Source organism: Coptis chinensis, chromosome 1 (assembly GCF_015680905.1).
Source record: "Coptis chinensis isolate HL-2020 chromosome 1, ASM1568090v1, whole genome shotgun sequence".
In the NCBI taxonomy this organism is placed as follows: Eukaryota; Viridiplantae; Streptophyta; class Magnoliopsida; order Ranunculales; family Ranunculaceae; genus Coptis; species Coptis chinensis.
In genome coordinates, this window is record NC_141456.1 from 13,222,679 (window position 1) to 13,240,648 (window position 17,970).

Sequence of the window (17,970 nt, forward strand, 5' to 3'; positions counted from 1 at the left end):
CAGAGTGGACTCTGACTTTGACTGTTGACCAGAGTGGACTTTGACTTTGACTAGAGTTGACTTTGACCAGTTGACCCGAAAATTTGACTTTTTCCTAAAATTATGATTAGGTCTATTAGGATAAGTCTAGGACTACTAGCATGTTTGACTTAGGCTAGGACCTTTATAAATATACTTGTTATGCGTGTATTTCTTGCTTTGTGATTTTTGATCTTTTTCGCGATACCGCTACGTTATGACACTTAGACATTCATGAAATTAATAACGTAAAACCAAAATTAATTGAATCAAGATATTCCTACGTTCTCGAAATAATATATACAATAAAATACAATAATCGTAAACAAAACTTACCGCACCTTTTAGAACTCTCTCCGCCTCGAGTTTTAGAATTGAGTTTATATATAGATGAAGTCATATGTAGGTGGGCATTTATTGAATGTGCCATAAATGGCCCGTTAGTGTTATATAAGGGTATTCATTGAATGTGCCATGAATGACCGGGTATTCATTGAATGTGTCATGAATGACCAAATTGTAGTTACGCTTAAAGAGGAACTAAGGTATTTAAGCCTTGCGGGTTAGTTGTATTCCTTGAATGTGCGGGAATGTAGGATTGGGTATTCCTTGAATGTGGCGGGGAATGACCAGGGCATTCATTGAATGTGTCATGAATGGCCCGATTAGTGATATGATAGGTATTCCTTGAATGTGGCGGGAATGACCTAAGGTATTCATTGAATGTGCCATGAATGACCTGAGTTTTGTGCCCAAAAAAGAACATGAAATATGTGTATGAAAGCCGCAGATGGCTATGATATTGTGGTATTGATTGGGAGAGAGGCACACGAAATGTGTGATTTGGCAAATGTGTGGAGTGCAAATCGTGGAGTAGGTACTAAAGGGTGGGTGTATAAGAAAAGTAATTGATTAAGTGATAAGAGAAATTTATTTGTTTATACGAGCGTGTTTGGGTTTACTTTTGAATACATAGAGGATATCTACATCTGTTATATACAAGTTCTAACTTTCTTTTGCAGGAGGGTAGGACTTAATAATATTTTGTCTTGAGGGGCCAGCGGTCTACCCTTATCTGGCAAAATGATATCGGTAAGTTGTAATTCAATTATTTAGATATTAAAACGAGTTATTAGAATGAGTTAATAAGATGGAATTTAGGGTTAATAAAATATCAAACAAACTCTCAGAATAAAATTCCTCACTACCATATTCTCATGCCATGAAAAAGATAAACTACGTTATTACATTCTTCCAATAAATAATCAGACCTAAACGAAAACTAATAGACTGCTCGAGCCACGAATCCCAATCACACGCCCTTTCCCAATCGCCCTTCCACCTATGTTCCCAAGAACACACCCACGTTGCCAAAAACAAAGCAAACATGGGTCGAAAAATTGAATTTGCTTGGTATGAGTAGACTAAACACATATAAACATTTCAAATTCTTACTTATCCCACTAACACTTTAAATCTATCATAACCTAATCATTCTCAGCTTGGAAGACAAGTAGTTCCGTCATCTCAAACGGCATAGTTTCTTTCCAAGCAAAACTTTCATTTTATTAACCCTAAATTCCATCTTATTAACTCATTCTAATAACTCGTTTTAATATCTAAATAATTGAATTACAACTTACCGATATCCGCTGCTGTATAAGGGTAGGACCGCGTCCCTGCACAAAATATTATTAAGTCCTACCCTCCTGCAAAAGAAAGTTAGAACTTGTATATAACAGATGTAGATATCCTCTATGTATTCAAAAGTAAACCCAAACACGCTCGTATAAACAAATAAATTTCTCTTATCACTTAATCAATTACTTTTCTTATACACCCACCCTTTAGTACCTACTCCACGATTTGCACTCCACACATTTGCCAAATCACACATTTTTGTGTGCCTCTCTCCCACCGAATACCACAATTTCATAGCCATCTCTGGGCTTTCATACACATATTTCATGACCTCTTTGGGCACAAAACTCGGTCATTTATGGCACATTCAATGAATACCTTAGGTCATTCCCCGCCACATTCAAGGAATACCTATCATATCACTAACGGGCCATTCATGGCACATTCAATGAATGTCCTGGTCATTCCTGCCACATTCAAGGAATACCCAATCCTACATTCCCCGCACATTCAAGGAATACAACTAACCCGCAAGGCTTAAATACCTTAGTTCCTCTTTAGGGCGTCTCAACTACAATTTGGTCATTCATGACACATTCAATGAATACCCGGGTCATTCATGGCACATTCAATGAATACCCTTATATAACACTAACGGGCCATTTATGGCACATTCAATAAATGCCCACCTACATATGACTTCATCACCATAAACTCAATTCTAAAACTTGAAGTGGAGAGTTCTAAAAGGGTCGCGATAAAATTTTGTTTACGATTATTGTATTTTATTGTATATATTATTTCGGAGAACATAGGAATATCTTGATTCAATTAATTTTGATTTACGCTGCGTTATTAATTTCATGAATGTATAAGTGTCATAACGCTAGTATCGCAAAAGACCTGAAAAATCACAAAGCGGTAAATACACGCATAAAGTATATTTTTATAAAGGTCCTAGCCTAAGTCAAACATGCTAGTAGTCCTAGACTTATCCTAATAGACCTAATCATAATTTTAGGAAAAAGTCAAATTTTCGGGTCAACTGGTCAAAGTCAACTCTAGTCAAAGTCAAAGTCCACTGGTCAACAATCAAAGTCGAGTCCACTCGGTCAATCAAAAGTCGAGTCCACTCGGTCAACGAAATAACATTGGTCAACCCGGTCTAAACTCCAAAAACCCAAAAGCCCAAAGTCTAAAGCCCATAGTCTAACTTAAGCCCAAAAACTAAAAATCCAAAAGTTAAAACATAAGCCCATCACGATTTGGCCCAAGCCCAAATCGATTTGGTCTTGTTCATCTCATTCCTCTCCAATTTCAACCAACACCTCCACCACCGAGGCACCACAACCACCACTTTCGCCACCACTAGAAAACCACTTTCGGTTTAACCCTCACGAAAAACCCCATATGCCGATACCACTCCAATCTCGATTACGTGATAATCAAGAAAATCTCATCCCACGCCATTAACGACCGTGGCGACTTCACCATCATTCAAACAACAGCCAACCACACCGAAACCACTTTCGGTTTCCATCCTCAACTAAAACCCCACAAAACCAAACAACAAAACATTTAAACAACCCATTACAAATCGGATTCGTTTGGGGGTCTTGGTCGAACACCATTAATGGCGGTTTCAAGGCTTCACAGCACTTCCCCTCATCTGAAACAACCACCTCTACTTCACCACGCCCAGTCCAAACATCATCAGTAACATTCAAAGTTAACAATTCAACAATTCCACAAAACAAATAAAAACCATACTAAAAAAAAAACAAGGAACGGTTTGGTGCTGCTACTGATGGCGACGCCATTAGCCACCGGTGTCGAGACTTCGGCAATTTAAATGCCAAAAGTCGTCCTAATTGATCTACTGCAGGGGTTCACAATGGTGTCTAACCATTAACAGAGTCGGAAATATTGAAATTTGAGAAAAACGGCATTACTGCTATATCTAAATCGAAACCAATAAAATATAATATATTATGAATACTCACCGTTATAAACCGAACAACTTTCCTTAAGCAGAAAACCTCCAAAGACTGAAGTCGACCGTCGCGCGAAACTGGACGATCTTTCTTGTTCAAAACCCCTTTTTTTTTCTCTCAGTAAAACTCTCACTTTTTTTTTTCTAAAACTCTCGTTTTGTTTTTCTCCAAAAAAAAAAACTCTACGTGAGAAACCCCTATTTTCTAGTTTTTCAAACCTCTCCGAAAAACAAGGGTTTTAAACCTATCTACTTACTGACGGGTTTTTATCCTAACAACTGGATATCCTATTTCTGTTTTCTATTTACATTATTATTATTATTATTACTATTAATATTATTATAGGAAATGCAATAAAAAGATTCGGGTGTTATAATATACACACCTTAAAAGGATCTCGTCCCCTCGATTCAAGGTAGAGTGTCGAGAAGAGCTCGGGTGCATCCGCCTTATCTTATCTTCAAGTTCCCGTCACGTCATTTTCCCTTTCACTCCAATCGCACTTTTACTAAGTTTACAATCCTCCTCCTAAGGTGTTTTCACATCCCTATCTACTATCGGGGATAGGCCTCACGTAAAAAGTTACATCATCGCTCAACTCTAGCTTCTGGCCGGTTTGAACAACCTCGATGGGATCTTTCACACATTTCCGTAGCATAGACCGTGGAAGACATCGTGAATCATTGCTAAGTTAGGGCGGCAAAAGCAGGCGATATGCCAAACTACCAATGGAGGCTACTATCTCATATGGTCCAATATATCGTGGACTCAACTTCCCTTTCATGCCAAACCTCATAACTCCTCTCATAGGGGGAACCTTCAAAACACAAAATCGCCTCTGAAAACTCTACCCGTTTCCTCTTGATCTGCGATAACTTTTCTCGCCTTACCTACGTCTTTGTCTTAATCCTTTCTCTAATGACTTTAATCTGTTCGGATGTCTCTCTCACTATCTCGGGCCCAAGCAATACTTCGATCTCCCACATCGCCCAACAAGCGGTGATCGACATGGACGCCCATACAAAGCCTCAAAGGGTGCCATACCAATCTTTGGATCGAAACTGTTATTATATGCAAAACTCCACCAAAGGTAAATGTTCCTCCCATCCTCCACCAAAATCCATTACACAAGAACGTAACATATCTTCTAATATCGATTCACCCTCTCCGATGCGTCCATCATCATGCGAGGGATGATAAGCGATACTCATCGCTAAACTAGTGCCCATAGCATCGCGAAAACTCTTCCAAAACTTCGAGTGAACAAAGGATCTCGATCTAAAACAATACTCACTGGAATCCCATGTAACCTGACCACTTCTCAAATGTACAAGGAAACTAACTTATCTGTATTTCTACGCGTCAATAGGGATGAAATGAGCAGATTTCGTTAGGCGATCAACAATAACCCAAATAGATTCATTACCTCTCCGGGACTTAGGCAAACCATCAATGAAATCCATAGAAATATGCTCCCATTTCCACATCGGTATCTCTAATGGCTGCAATAATCCGTAAGGCCTCGATGCTCTGCCTTTAACCTCACGACAAGTTAAACACCGAGAAATATATTCTCCGACATCTCTTTTCATTCCTTCCCACCAAAAGGTCCTCTTCAAGTCTTGGTACATCTTCGTTCCTCCGGGATGAATTGTAAACCCGAGAACGATGAGCTTCATATAATATTTCCTTCTTTAACTCTGCATCATCTAGTACACATAATCTCTCATGAAATCTCAATCCTCCATCGTAATCCACGCCCAATCGGACCGGACAATCATCTAAAATATCAATGACCGGATCATCCAACCGACTCAAAAGAAATCGGTCTCTCGTGTTGCATGGCAATCACTCTACTGAAAATCACCGACTAACCTCCAAACTGCATATATATATACCCCTCATCTCAGATCGGTGTAGTCCGGACATCATAAGCGGCTATAGTCTCTAAACTCTTCCACTCTTGCACCATAAGAGTGGTCAAAACACTGTGCAATCGACTAAGTGCATCCGCAACTACATTGCCACTTGCCTCGGGTGATATCTTGAATCTCAAGTCATAACTACTTATGAACTCCATCCATCTCTGGCCGCCTCATATTCAACTCCTTCGTGAATCTGACGATACTTCAAACTCTTGTGATCCGTGTAAAGCTCGAACTTCTCACCATATAAATAATGTCTCCACACCTTCAAAGAAAAACCACCGCCGCTAACTCCGGATCATGAGTAGGATAACGCCTCTCGTGTATCTTCAACTGCCGTGAAGCATACGACACCACCTTCCGGTCTTGCATTAACACACAACCCAAACCAGGTTCCACTAGCATCCGTAAAAACCACTAGCTTTCGCCTCTAGTCGGGATTACTAAAATTGAGTCATGTTGTCAACCTCCCTGTTTCAATTCTAGGAAAGCTTTCTCCAATCATTAGTCTACATAAACTTCATATCTTTCTTAGTTAACTTGGTGAGCGGAGCTGCAATAAGTGAGAACTTCTCAATAAATCTCCGATAATATCCAGCTAACCCCAAGAAACTTCTAATCTCTGTAACAGTGGTTGGTTGTTTCCATTCTTTCACCGCAGAACCTTCCGAGTCTACAAAGAATCCCTTCACTAGATACCACATGTCCCAAGAAACGAATTTCTTCTTCCCAAAAATGGCACTTGCTAAACTTAGCATACAACTTATGTTCCCGGAACGTCTGCATCACTGTCTTCAAATGCATCTTATGTTCTTCTGTGTTTTGTGAATACACTAAAATGTCATCAATGAAAACAATCACAAATTTATCCAAATAGGGCCTGAATATACGATTCATCAGGTGCATTCGTCAACCCAAAAGGCATCACAGAAAACTCATACAACCCATACCGAGTCCTAAATGCAGTCAAAGGAATACTCTTCTCTTCAACTCCCATCCGTAATAACCAAATTTAAATCAAACTTTGAAAATATCTTAGCCCCTTTCAAACCGGTCCAACAAATCATCAATCCTAGGAAGCGGATACTTATTTTTTATAGTCACCTGGTTCAAATCCCTGAAGTCAATACACATCCTCAAAGTACCATCCTTCTTGGAAACAAAGATATATAGCAGGCGCACCCCATGGTGAGTTGCTCGGTCGTATGAACCTGGTCATACACACCTTAAAAGATTCAAACCCATATACTCAAAAGATATGGTTAAGCCAAAAACAAAATCACTAAACATTAAACTCTTACCCCTTCCTGAGTAATTCCTCGACTTGCACTTTCATTTCGTCCAATAGCTTAGGTGCCAACCTCAGTAGTTCGACTTTGAAACCGTGCAGCCCCCGTAACAAGTCTATACTGAAACTCCACCTCCCTCTTGGGTGGCAACCCCGAATCTCCCGAAAAACATCCTCGAAGTCTCTCACTACTTCCACATCGCTGATATCCCTCGTGGGTATCTCTATAGAGCACAAGAAGCTAGACATCACTGAGTCCTCCTTACTAACACAGGTGTGAATCAACCTTGGCATGCCAGGTGTATTCACTATAACCTCCCTCCTTGCACAATCCAAGGTAACATGATAACGCGTCAACCAGTCCATACCAAGTATGAAATGGAAACCCTCAAACCCCAACACGATCAAGTCTACCATAAAGACACGTTCTAAGAAACATAACTTAAAACCTTTGCACTCGTCATACAAGGTAACATAACCTCCTAACGGTGTCTCAACAGACAAGGGCTTAGGTAAAAGGGTAGTTTTAAAACTTCCTTTCTCAACATACTGACGAGATATAAATGAATGTGAAGCACCCGAATCAAACAAAACTCTGAATGTAAACTGAGATGAACTAAATGTACCTTCAACATTCCCAGGTCCTGGCATAGCTGCATAGATAGGCTCTAAAGACGAGTGACTCGTGTGCTGGTGCCGGTGCTTTCTGTTTCACGATTACCACTCGCTTGGTAGGGGCAATAACGAGATAAATGCCCCACCGCTTACACTCCCAACAAGCCCTTTCAACAGAACTATGGCTCGAAGGCGTTGGTCTTTGGTGCGGTAAAAGTAATGCTACCGGTCGATACGGAAGAGCGGAGCTCGACCGAAGGGGGACCCCGCCTCGCGATTTCCCGAGGTCTATAGCCTCCAGCCTCCGTGGCCTATAACCACCCCCGCTAATGAAATCCTCCCCGGGGGAATACACCCCTGATGAAATCCTCCCCGAAATCCACAGGATGGTGGTCTCAAACGGAACCCTCCTCGAGGTACATCATAAGGCCTAAACCTATTCGGGTCACCTTTCTTTCCTCAAAAGCCTAGGACCAACAACCGGTATCTCACCAAACTTCCTTTTCCCCTCGACTCTCTTGGGGGGCTGCATTCTCGCTCCTCATATCTCAAGGCCAAGTCCAACACACGATCAAAAGTGTCCCCATCAAAAGGAATCAACTTGTCCGGACAAGTGACTCTCTAACCCACGTATGAACTTTTGGTTTTTCTTTCTTGTCGGTATCCACAAGATAGGGAGCAAACCTCGATAACTCATTAAACTTGGTCACATACCCCGTCCGCGGACTTCCCCGTCTTGAGTCAACTCGAGAACTGCTGAGCCAACCGCTTTTTTCTTGCCTCGGGAATGAACTTACTCTCAAATCTAATCTTGAAGTCTTCCCAAGTCAAAGTTCTAGTGTCCGGACTAGGGGGTGAGAGCTCATACCAAAACCTAGCGGCGTCATCAAGTTGGTGAGTCAGCTAACTCCTCGCTTCACCTCGATAAAGTCGCATACGCCAAAAACATTTTCACAACTTTGAATCCAAGACTCTCACTGCAATCGTGATTCCCAACCCCATAGAATTCGCTTCCCACAAGAGTACCAAACTCCTTATTATCAAGGCTTTAGCAAAGGATCTCCCCCGAACTGGATGGTTATTCTCGCATAGCCTGCAACAAACCGATTCAATCAGATTCTCGACATCCTCAGATTGGAGTGTTCACTGCAGTCCAAGTAGTATTACCATTTCGTGTCTCAACCATGATCTACAGTTCAAACAAAACTCCCATTAATATTCACATATATCCAAAACTCTCAACACTATAACCCATATTCCACATCCGGGATCACTTAGACTTTCCAACACTAAGCTAACCTAGGCTCGATATTGAAAATGTCACGGCCTAATTTCTAAACAATAACAAAGTAAATATTTGAAATATAAATATCTCAAACATCACTAGGTTCACTTGTTTAAAAACCCAGACTATGACGGAGGATACTACACATACAAACCCTAATAGCCATGTCCTAAAAGAAACAACTTAAAATAACATAATCCCGATAATTATCCATGAACTTCTTTATTAAGATAACATCCTTCCAAATAAAATATCAAACAAACTCTCAGAATAAAATTTCTCACTACCATGTTCTCATGCCATGAAAAAGATAAACTACGTTATTACATTCTTCCAATAAATAATCAGACCTAAACGAAAACTAATAGACGCTCCGCCTGTGCACGAATCCCAATCACACGCAAGGGTTCCATCGCCTTCCACCTATGTTCCTAAGAACACACCCACGCTGCCAAAAACAAAGCAAACATGGGTTGAAGAAATTGAATTTGCTGTATGAGTAGACTAAACACATATAAACATTTAAAATTTTTACTTATCCCACTAACACTTTAAATCTATCATAACCTAATCATTCTCGAATTTGGAAAACAAGTAGTTCCGGCCATCTCAAACGGCATAGTTTCTTTCCAAGCAAAACTTTCATTTTATTAAATTCCATCTTATTAACTCATTCTAATAACTCGTTTTAATATCTAAATAATTGAATTACAACTTACCGATATCCACACAGTATAAGGGTAGGACCGGCCCTGCAAAAATATTATTAAGTCCTACCCTCCCTCAAAAAAGAAAGTTAGAACTTGTATATAATGATGTAGATATCCTCTATGTATTCAAAAGTAAACCCAAACACGCCAGATAAACAAATAAATTTCTCTTATCACTTAATCAATTACTTTTCTTATACACCCACCCTTTAGTACCTACTCCACGATTTGCACTCCACACATTTGCCAAATCACACATTTCGTGTGCCTCTCTCCCACCGATATACCACAATATCATAGCCATCTCACGGGCTTTCATACACATATTTCACCTCTTTTTGGCACAAAACTCAGTCATTCATGGCACATTCAATGAATACCTTAGGTCATTCCCGCCACATTCAAGGAATACCTATCATATCACTAATCTGCCATTCATGGGCATTTCAATGAATGCCCCGGTCATTCCCGCCACATTCAAGGAATACTCAATCCTACATTCCCGTGACATATTCAAGGAATACAACTAACCCGGGCAAGGCTAAATACCTTAGTTCCTCTTTAGGGCAAATAACTACAATTTGGTCATTCATGACACATTCAATGAATACTCGGTCATTCATGGCACATTCAATGAATACCCTTATATAACACTAACGGGCCATTTATGGCACATTCAATAAATGCCCACCTACATATGACTTCATCACCATAAACTCAATTCTAAAACTTGAAGTGGAGAGTTCTAAAAGGGTGCGTAAGTTTTGTTTTACGATTATTGTATTTTATTGTATATATTATTTCGAGAACGTAGGAATATCTTGATTCAATTAATTTTGGTTTACGCGTTATTAATTTCATAAATGTATAAGTGTCATAACGTTGTGTATCGCAAAAGACTGAAAAATCACAAAGCAGTAAATACACGTACACAAGTATATTTATAAAGGTCCTAGCCTAAGTCAAACATGCTAGTAGTCCTAGACTTATCCTAATAGACCTAATCATAATTTTAGGAAAAAGTCAAATTTTCGGGATTATGTTATTTTAAGTTGTTTCTTTTAGGACATGGCTATTAGGGTTTGTATGTGTAGTATCCTCCGTCATAGTCTGGGTTTTTAAACAAGTGAACCTAGTGATGTTTGAGATATTTATATTTCAAATATTCACTTTGTTATTGTTTAGAAATTCGGGCTGTGACAGTCGGCTCGGCTGATTTTCACTCCATGTATTTTCTTTTCTTTCTCGGCTTTGGTGAGAAGCCTTGATAGAACTTCCATGCAGATGATGAAAAGGAAAGGTGAAAGCGGATCTCCTTGTCGGATGCCTCTCTCTGGCTTGAGAAAGCCTGTAGGTACCCATTGAGCTTGAAGGAGAGAGAAGTAGTAGAGATGCATTGGTTTACCCAATTTCTCCACTTTTTGCATAAACCAAGAGCTTCCGTGGTATCCAAGAGAAAATCCCATGCAGATAGTAGGTGTTAATTGCCTTCGGTGTTGTTCTAGTGTCTTTCTTAATTGATAAGCAGAAAATAAAGGGGCAACCAACTTAATAGAAACTAGACTTTTTACCAACAACAACAACAGCAACAAAAAGTTCCAATAGAGTTAAAAAAAAATGGTGCCCAAGAAAGAGACTCGAAGACATGATACAAGAATAGCTCCATTGATTAGACTTTGGAAAACTAGCAATTAATGGAAATCCATAAAAAAAGGCTCTTTCCTTTAAATCCATCTTTCTCTTCTTCTATTCCACCTTCTAGTGTCTGGGCACCATCATCTTTACTATATTATATTACAAATTTACAAGTGACAAAACAGAAGTCTCATTGGGGATTATCCCCACTCTAGCTGACTAGTTGCGTCTCGAGTTATGTCCAGATGAAGTGAACATTACTTTCAAGTTTAAACTGACTTTTCAAGTTTCAACTGACTTCGGCACGTTGGAGGGTAGAATTTTCTATCACATTAAATTATCAAAATCATAACGAAACAGTTAAATGCAGTTAAGACTTAAGAGAAGCTTACAAAGGTGCCAAATTTTATGTACCGCTGCTGTACTCTGTACTCTGTACGACTACCAAAGTATGAGGATTGACTCCTCTTGTAAAATATTTGTCATCTAATTCGTTCGTCAGTCCGTGCTTAAAAATTTATTTGCAAGAGAATATCACATTTGTATTTTGTAATGACAAGATTAAGTCGATTAAAAAAGGGCTAATCTATTGTAGGTCACAAAATTGGTTTGATAGTTGGTCAAACATCTGATACCAAATTGAGAACCCTCGAGGGCTGATAAAATAGGAAGAAGAATAACATCACTTTCCTACGCCCTCCCTAATCCCTGTCCAATAAGACAATAAGCCCACGTGACATGTGATTCTCATTCTCATACAATCCCACCCCGCGTAATTCTAACGCAACTAAACAGCTCCTGAAAATCCAACCATCCAATCCCCCAACAAATTAACGGCCCAAATAAAAAACGGACGCCACCCGATTTATAGAAACCAAAATATTAAATCAATCATATCCTAAAAAGAATTAAAAGCAATATTTTATTTATTCGAAAAAAATATAAAAACCTTCCAAACCTCCTTCACTCACTCCCTTCGCCGCTCTCTCATTTGCAAAAAAAAAACCACTTTAATTAAATTTGTGTTTGATTAGCGCCTCGAGATACGCAAAAAAAAAAGAATATGTCGGACGAAGAGCACCAGTTCGAATCAAAAGCTGATGCTGGTGCATCAAAAACTTACCCACAACAAGCTGGTACTATTCGTAAGAATGGTTACATTGTTATCAAAGCTAGAGCTTGCAAGGTATAATTGTTTGTTTTTTTTTAGATCTGTTTTGTAGGGTTTAGTGATGTTATATGATTGTTGTAGATCTTTATTATTTTGATGTGATTTCGTTTTGAATGTTGTAGATCGGAGACCATTACTGTATGTTTATGTTGATTATGGTTTCATGACTTTGATTCATAATGCTTTTGTATCATCTGATAAAAATGGGTTAAGAGTTATTCATTTTTTCTGATGAGAATAACTGGGCAATTAGAGCAGCACGAATTTCCTTGTTCAGTGTATATTGGCGTGTCCTGTTTGATTTGGTGAAATGTTTATCGGTTTTGCGTGTTTTTTTGAAGTCTCTGATTTTGTGTCTAATTCAATAGGGAGGAATCTCTTTTTTGTTCTTTGTATGACCTTTTTGTGTGGTTTATGCTCTAGGTTGTTGAGGTTTCAACTTCCAAGACTGGGAAGCATGGACATGCAAAATGTCACTTTGTTGCGATTGACATCTTCAATGGGAAGAAGCTCGAGGATATCGTCCCCTCCTCCCATAATTGTGATGTAAGCCTTTTTCACTTTGTTTATTTGTTATATTACCTTTGAACTGATAGCAGGTATGTATGTAACTTTGAGATTTGAAATTGATGTGTATACTTGTGTTGCAGGTGCCACATGTGAACCGTACTGATTACCAGCTTATTGACATTTCTGAGGATGGATTTGTATGTTCCTTTCCACTGCCTAGTTCCTTAACTAGTCCATATTACGGTCTAACTCAGTTAATTTCTATTCTGTGCTTTAGGTGAGTCTGCTCACTGAGAATGGTAGCACTAAGGATGATCTGAGGCTCCCAACTGAGGAGGCTCTACTTAGCCAGGTTTGTGGACTGCTTGCCTTAGTACTTAGTTCTAGTTGTCATTGTTGCTTTTCATATAATATGGTTAGAATTTGTGTAAGATGGCTTGTGTAATAAACTTTCATAGATCCTTAATTTTCATTCATGGAATTAAAAAAGCAGGTAATCTCAAATTTACAGTGGTAACTGTAGAGATAGACTTACAAATTCTTTCTTTGCTCATAACTTATAAATTTGATCTGTGCTAATTGGGTGGTTCAGTGGCTGTTTAGATCTTCAGATTATGTTTTTTGTGTTGTAGTGATGTTTAATTTGCTATGTATCTTAGGTTGATATGGTTTGTTTCTGATATAAATAGAATACTGTGTAGTTTTCAATAATTTTATTACACAATTTTAATTGTGTATCAAGGACTAGAAGTTCTCTTTGGTTGTTGTCAATTGCTTGCTTTAATGAATCTGAATTTCTGAATTGTAGTAGAACTAATGGCCCTGCTGTAACTTGTTGCATCGATTTTCAGAAGTGTGGCTTATCTTGGCATATACATTTTTGGAGCTATATAATGTATATGTAGAAGTTATGGTGAATTTGATAACTCTGGAAATTAGTTATTTTTGTCCTCTATGCCAATATCTTACTATATAGAAAAATCTGGGGGTTGAGCAATAGTGATGGTCCGTCTGTCACGGTGGCAGAATTGTAATTTTGCAGTTTTTTTTTTTTTTTTTTGGCAAAAATGTAATTTCGCATTTTTAGAGTTTGATTGTTTTGTCAAACGTGATGCGTCAGTGGCTCCTTTGTCGGGAATGAGACTTACAATCGGTGGCATTTTAGTTAATATCATCAATTGCAGGGGCAAAGTTTTAAGTCCTTTTTTTGAAAAAAAAAAAGAATAGAAAAAAACGTGGTTTGCCAAGTGCACAAAGCTAGTTTACTTTAGTTTGGTCATACTCGGAGTATCAGAAGGTCGCAATTATGATTATCAGTATCTGCATCTCTCAACTTATACGTAATCTCTTTTGGGGAATAATTTATAAAGATCATAACTTCTTATTTTTATTAAGTTGTCTTTTTATTGTTTATTGATGTACACTGCTGTTCACATATGCTATCCCCATATTTTGCTCAGGATATTGTGTCCCTACTAATACTTTGCTTATGAAATATAGATCAAAGATGGTTTTGCTGATGGGAAGGATCTCGTGGTCACTGTGATGTCTGCAATGGGTGAAGAACAGATTTGTGCATTGAAGGACATTGGTCCCAAGTAGTGGGTGCCAATCTGCTGAAGCTTTTTTTTGTAATGGCTTGCCATTTCAGACTAAAAATATAACTAGTCCAGTAGGCATTGGGGTGTGCTTTTGGGGCTTGACCAACAAGGAGCTCCTACTCATGATATAAATGCTTCATTAGACCTCCACCCATTTTAAATTATGTTTGCTTTTATATTTATCTGAGTGAATCTTTATCTTTGGAATCTTTAAAACAATTTCTTATATCTTGGAGATTACCATAGCTATCTTACTCTTCGATATGGAGGGGTGAGATTCTTCTGTATATACACCTCTGGTACTCCTATTAAATTTGGTGTTTAAAATGAAACTTGGTGGGTGGTTCTGGTTTTGAGTTATCTGTTCTTTTTAGAGCTATTGGGATAATCAGTTTGGCACACATTAAATACTAAGTTTTGCTCTAGGTAGGAGTTATATGGGCTTATTCTGTTATAAATGATCTGCACTATCAGGTTATTTGTGAGTTGCAATAATTTATTTCGATCACTTCTGAGATAAATGCTGCTCAATCACGGAGATCTTTTGTGGAGTTGGCCTATTTTGTGGTTTCTGTCATTTACTGTAAAAGAATAGGTGAGTTCTTTTTTATTTTATTTTTTTTATTGAAATGATTGAAATCGATTTATTTTGAGTTGCATTTTTTTAGTTTGGGGTATTTTCCCTGTTTTGAATCGTGGACCAAAGTGTTTTTTCAACCTAATGTAGTTCAAGTTGTTTTAGGGATGCTGCAGAAACAGTTTTTCCTCTTATCTTTCAGTTCAGAAATCTTTTTATCTTTCAATTTGATCCAATGACCGGTTTTACCAACAAAAGTGATCAGAAGTTCCTGTGGTAGTTATGCTTCTATCAGTTCTATGTAGGATGATTTGAACCAAGATCCCTTTATTGAGCATGAGCATGACAAAGAAATGCCCAGAATATCAGCTTCACTGCTAAGAAACAACGTGTCAAACTCTGTTAGGTTCTATCCTGACAGAAAATTTTAATTGTCTCGGTAGCTTTCTGACTGACAATTGGGAATTCAAATACAAATGGTTTGATAATTTTTCTGGGATTTTTTTTACGAAAATGTTAATTTTTCTGGGTTGTTTGGTACTTTGATATGCATGTTGATTTTTGCGTTCAACTCTTGTTTTAATCTCTGATAGCTTAAATATTCACACAAATCCTCAAACCTATTCGATTGGTCATGAAAAATTCACTAAGCTCCTTGGTTTAGTTAGATTCCATTGAACTCACTAGTCACTACAACTCCTAAGTTCGAATATGCAACAGTAGTAGTGGCTTTGGTTTCGAAGTTCAAAACTTCAAATCCCATGACTTTTGATAAGTAAATTTTTGCCAAAACCAATATTTTTGACATTTTGATGAACACCAAGATCCTCAAAAGATATTTTGCTCTCATCCACCAAGGCACCAAGTGAGCCGAAATCTGTGAACTGCAGAGCATGGCCTTGAAGGCACAGTCACTATTCTAGTCTCCAGTGTAAGAGTTGATGCTGAATAGTGTGACTACTCTTTTCCGTTTAAACCTTTCCTAGCCGCTCATCTAAAGTCTTTTTTTTTTTTTGGATAGTAAACTGCTCATCTAACGTCTAATCAGTAATCACATAGGACTTCGGGTTCCGATCGTACTCACTGCTTACGTATAGGTATTTGACCTATTTCTTTGCTTAAACCATACTCAGGTTCTTCTGACAGATTCTTTTGGCTCCGAAAATAGTCCCGGCCTCAAACTTTGTGTATTTGTGTGGATCATCTCTCATTTTCACTACGAAACCTAAAAATCTATGTTGCTATCTGATAATCCCATTTAAGCTTCCATTCTTCTCCGTCCTTAACTTGCAGATCTGCGTTGTTAACTCAGATCTATAACTACAAACACCTCCTTTTGAGTCAACACCTCCATTCTTCTGCGGTCAAAGTTTCAGACTTTCCCTCCAAGTCTTGCACTAAAATGGAAACAAAACCTGAAACTACTAATTTACCCTTCCTCAGCGCACACAAATGTCTTCTTTATTGCAACAAATGTTTGCTTTTTGGTCATGAGCAACATGAATGCAAGACTCAAATGAACTATCTATCATTTTATTCGTCACCCGACCCAAGAATGGTACATAGCCGTGACCCAAAAGGCAAAAAGAGATCTTTACTACTTGATCCATTTTTCAGCCATGGTGAAGAAGATTTCCACAAGGGTAGTGTTGTTGCTGGACCTCCACCTCCACCAACAACACTCCAAGTACTTGAATATTTGCTGACTCCTAGTGGTCAATGTCTTCTTCGACATCTTGGTCTGGTGCTTTATCCTTGTAGGGAAGCTCAACCGTGTTCTCAAGTAATGCCTGCTATAATTCGAAAGCCGTACCCGAAAAATAGGCGAAGTACTACTCGGAAGTTTGCTCCCATTCATGAACAAATTGTAGACATGAATATCAAACAGGAAGAGGTAACAACTGACTGGGTGGAACAAGTGAAATGGGAAAATGAGGAAGGAATGCAGACCCCCTACATACCAATTTGGAGTCCAAGAGAGGTTTAGTATGTAAACTCACTAGTGAGTTTTCAGGTACCTATGGGATATACACTAAAAGTTCAATTGATGCACTTATTTCAATTTTTAGTTCTGTTCCATTTAATTAGAAATAGTTTATTTTGATATTGGTTATGTTTTGTCAATCAAATTTGGACCATTTCTATCACCAGGTTACAGGCAGATGATGAAAGTACTCAAAGAAGTAGATTGCACAATGATTTTCACAGAGTTTTTGGTGGCGTTATTAACAACTCCTACATTTTGTAAAGGTTTGAAGTGGTTTTTTTGACTTTGAGAAGGCTGGGGGTTTTTGGATGTTCATGACATTTTGCATAAGTGCTCTGTTTTGTTTAGAAGTTTTTGTGCCTATATTCATTTATCCATTCCTACGTTTTGTGTAATATGGTAGCCAAATAGCCGTAAGCAAGAACAACCTCAAGTCCTCAACAACCTCAATTTGGTGCGAATGATATAACAGTATGCCTCCAGTGATAATGGAAGCTTTTCACTTTCACCTAAAGGATGCACTGGGATCCTGTCAAACTTTCGTGCTTTTTTGAGCAATTGAAATCTCAAGTAAACATGAGTTTAACTTCAACTTATAAATCACTCTAAGCAGTGGCGGAGCTAGGAATTTGAATGAGGGTGAGCCACCCAAATAACCAAGTATACAACAAAAAAAAAAAAAAAAAAAAATGGCCGGCCTGGGTGATAAACATATGTGATTAAGTGATAATTGATAACTATATTTTTTAGTTGTATGACATTTTCAGTAAACTTAGCTATAGCTGGGCCTGTTGTTTATCTTTGGATTCTGGAATAGGGATGGTGCTGAGTAGTTTGTACTTTGTAGGTATTTCCACTTCCATAATCTCTCTCATAAGAGGCAAATAGGAACAAAATTTTCACACTTCTAGAATGGCAGCAAAAATTTCACTGAATTTGCATCCGTTAGTGGTGGAAACATCCATCAATAACTTAAACACAATTTTTTTAGAATTCCTAATCTCCAAATTCCA

General features: G+C 38.3%; 2 protein-coding genes across 2 annotated transcripts; one reads left to right on the forward strand and one right to left on the reverse strand.

The window, feature by feature from the left end:
• Positions 1 to 6,875: 6,875 nt before the first annotated feature.
• Positions 6,876 to 7,517, reverse strand: LOC147522268 (uncharacterized). Its single transcript, XM_086567436.1, has one exon. It carries the CDS (start codon positions 7,515 to 7,517, stop codon positions 6,876 to 6,878), a length of 642 nt encoding a protein of 213 aa, XP_086423562.1.
• Positions 7,518 to 11,943: 4,426 nt separating this feature from the next.
• Positions 11,944 to 14,747, forward strand: LOC147522269 (eukaryotic translation initiation factor 5A). The gene is made up of 5 exons (XM_086592356.1): positions 11,944 to 12,297; positions 12,706 to 12,828; positions 12,933 to 12,989; positions 13,070 to 13,144; positions 14,293 to 14,747. Exons 1-5 carry the CDS (start codon positions 12,175 to 12,177, stop codon positions 14,392 to 14,394), a joined length of 480 nt encoding a protein of 159 aa, XP_086448482.1. The 5' UTR covers positions 11,944 to 12,174; the 3' UTR covers positions 14,395 to 14,747.
• Positions 14,748 to 17,970: the final 3,223 nt, after the last annotated feature.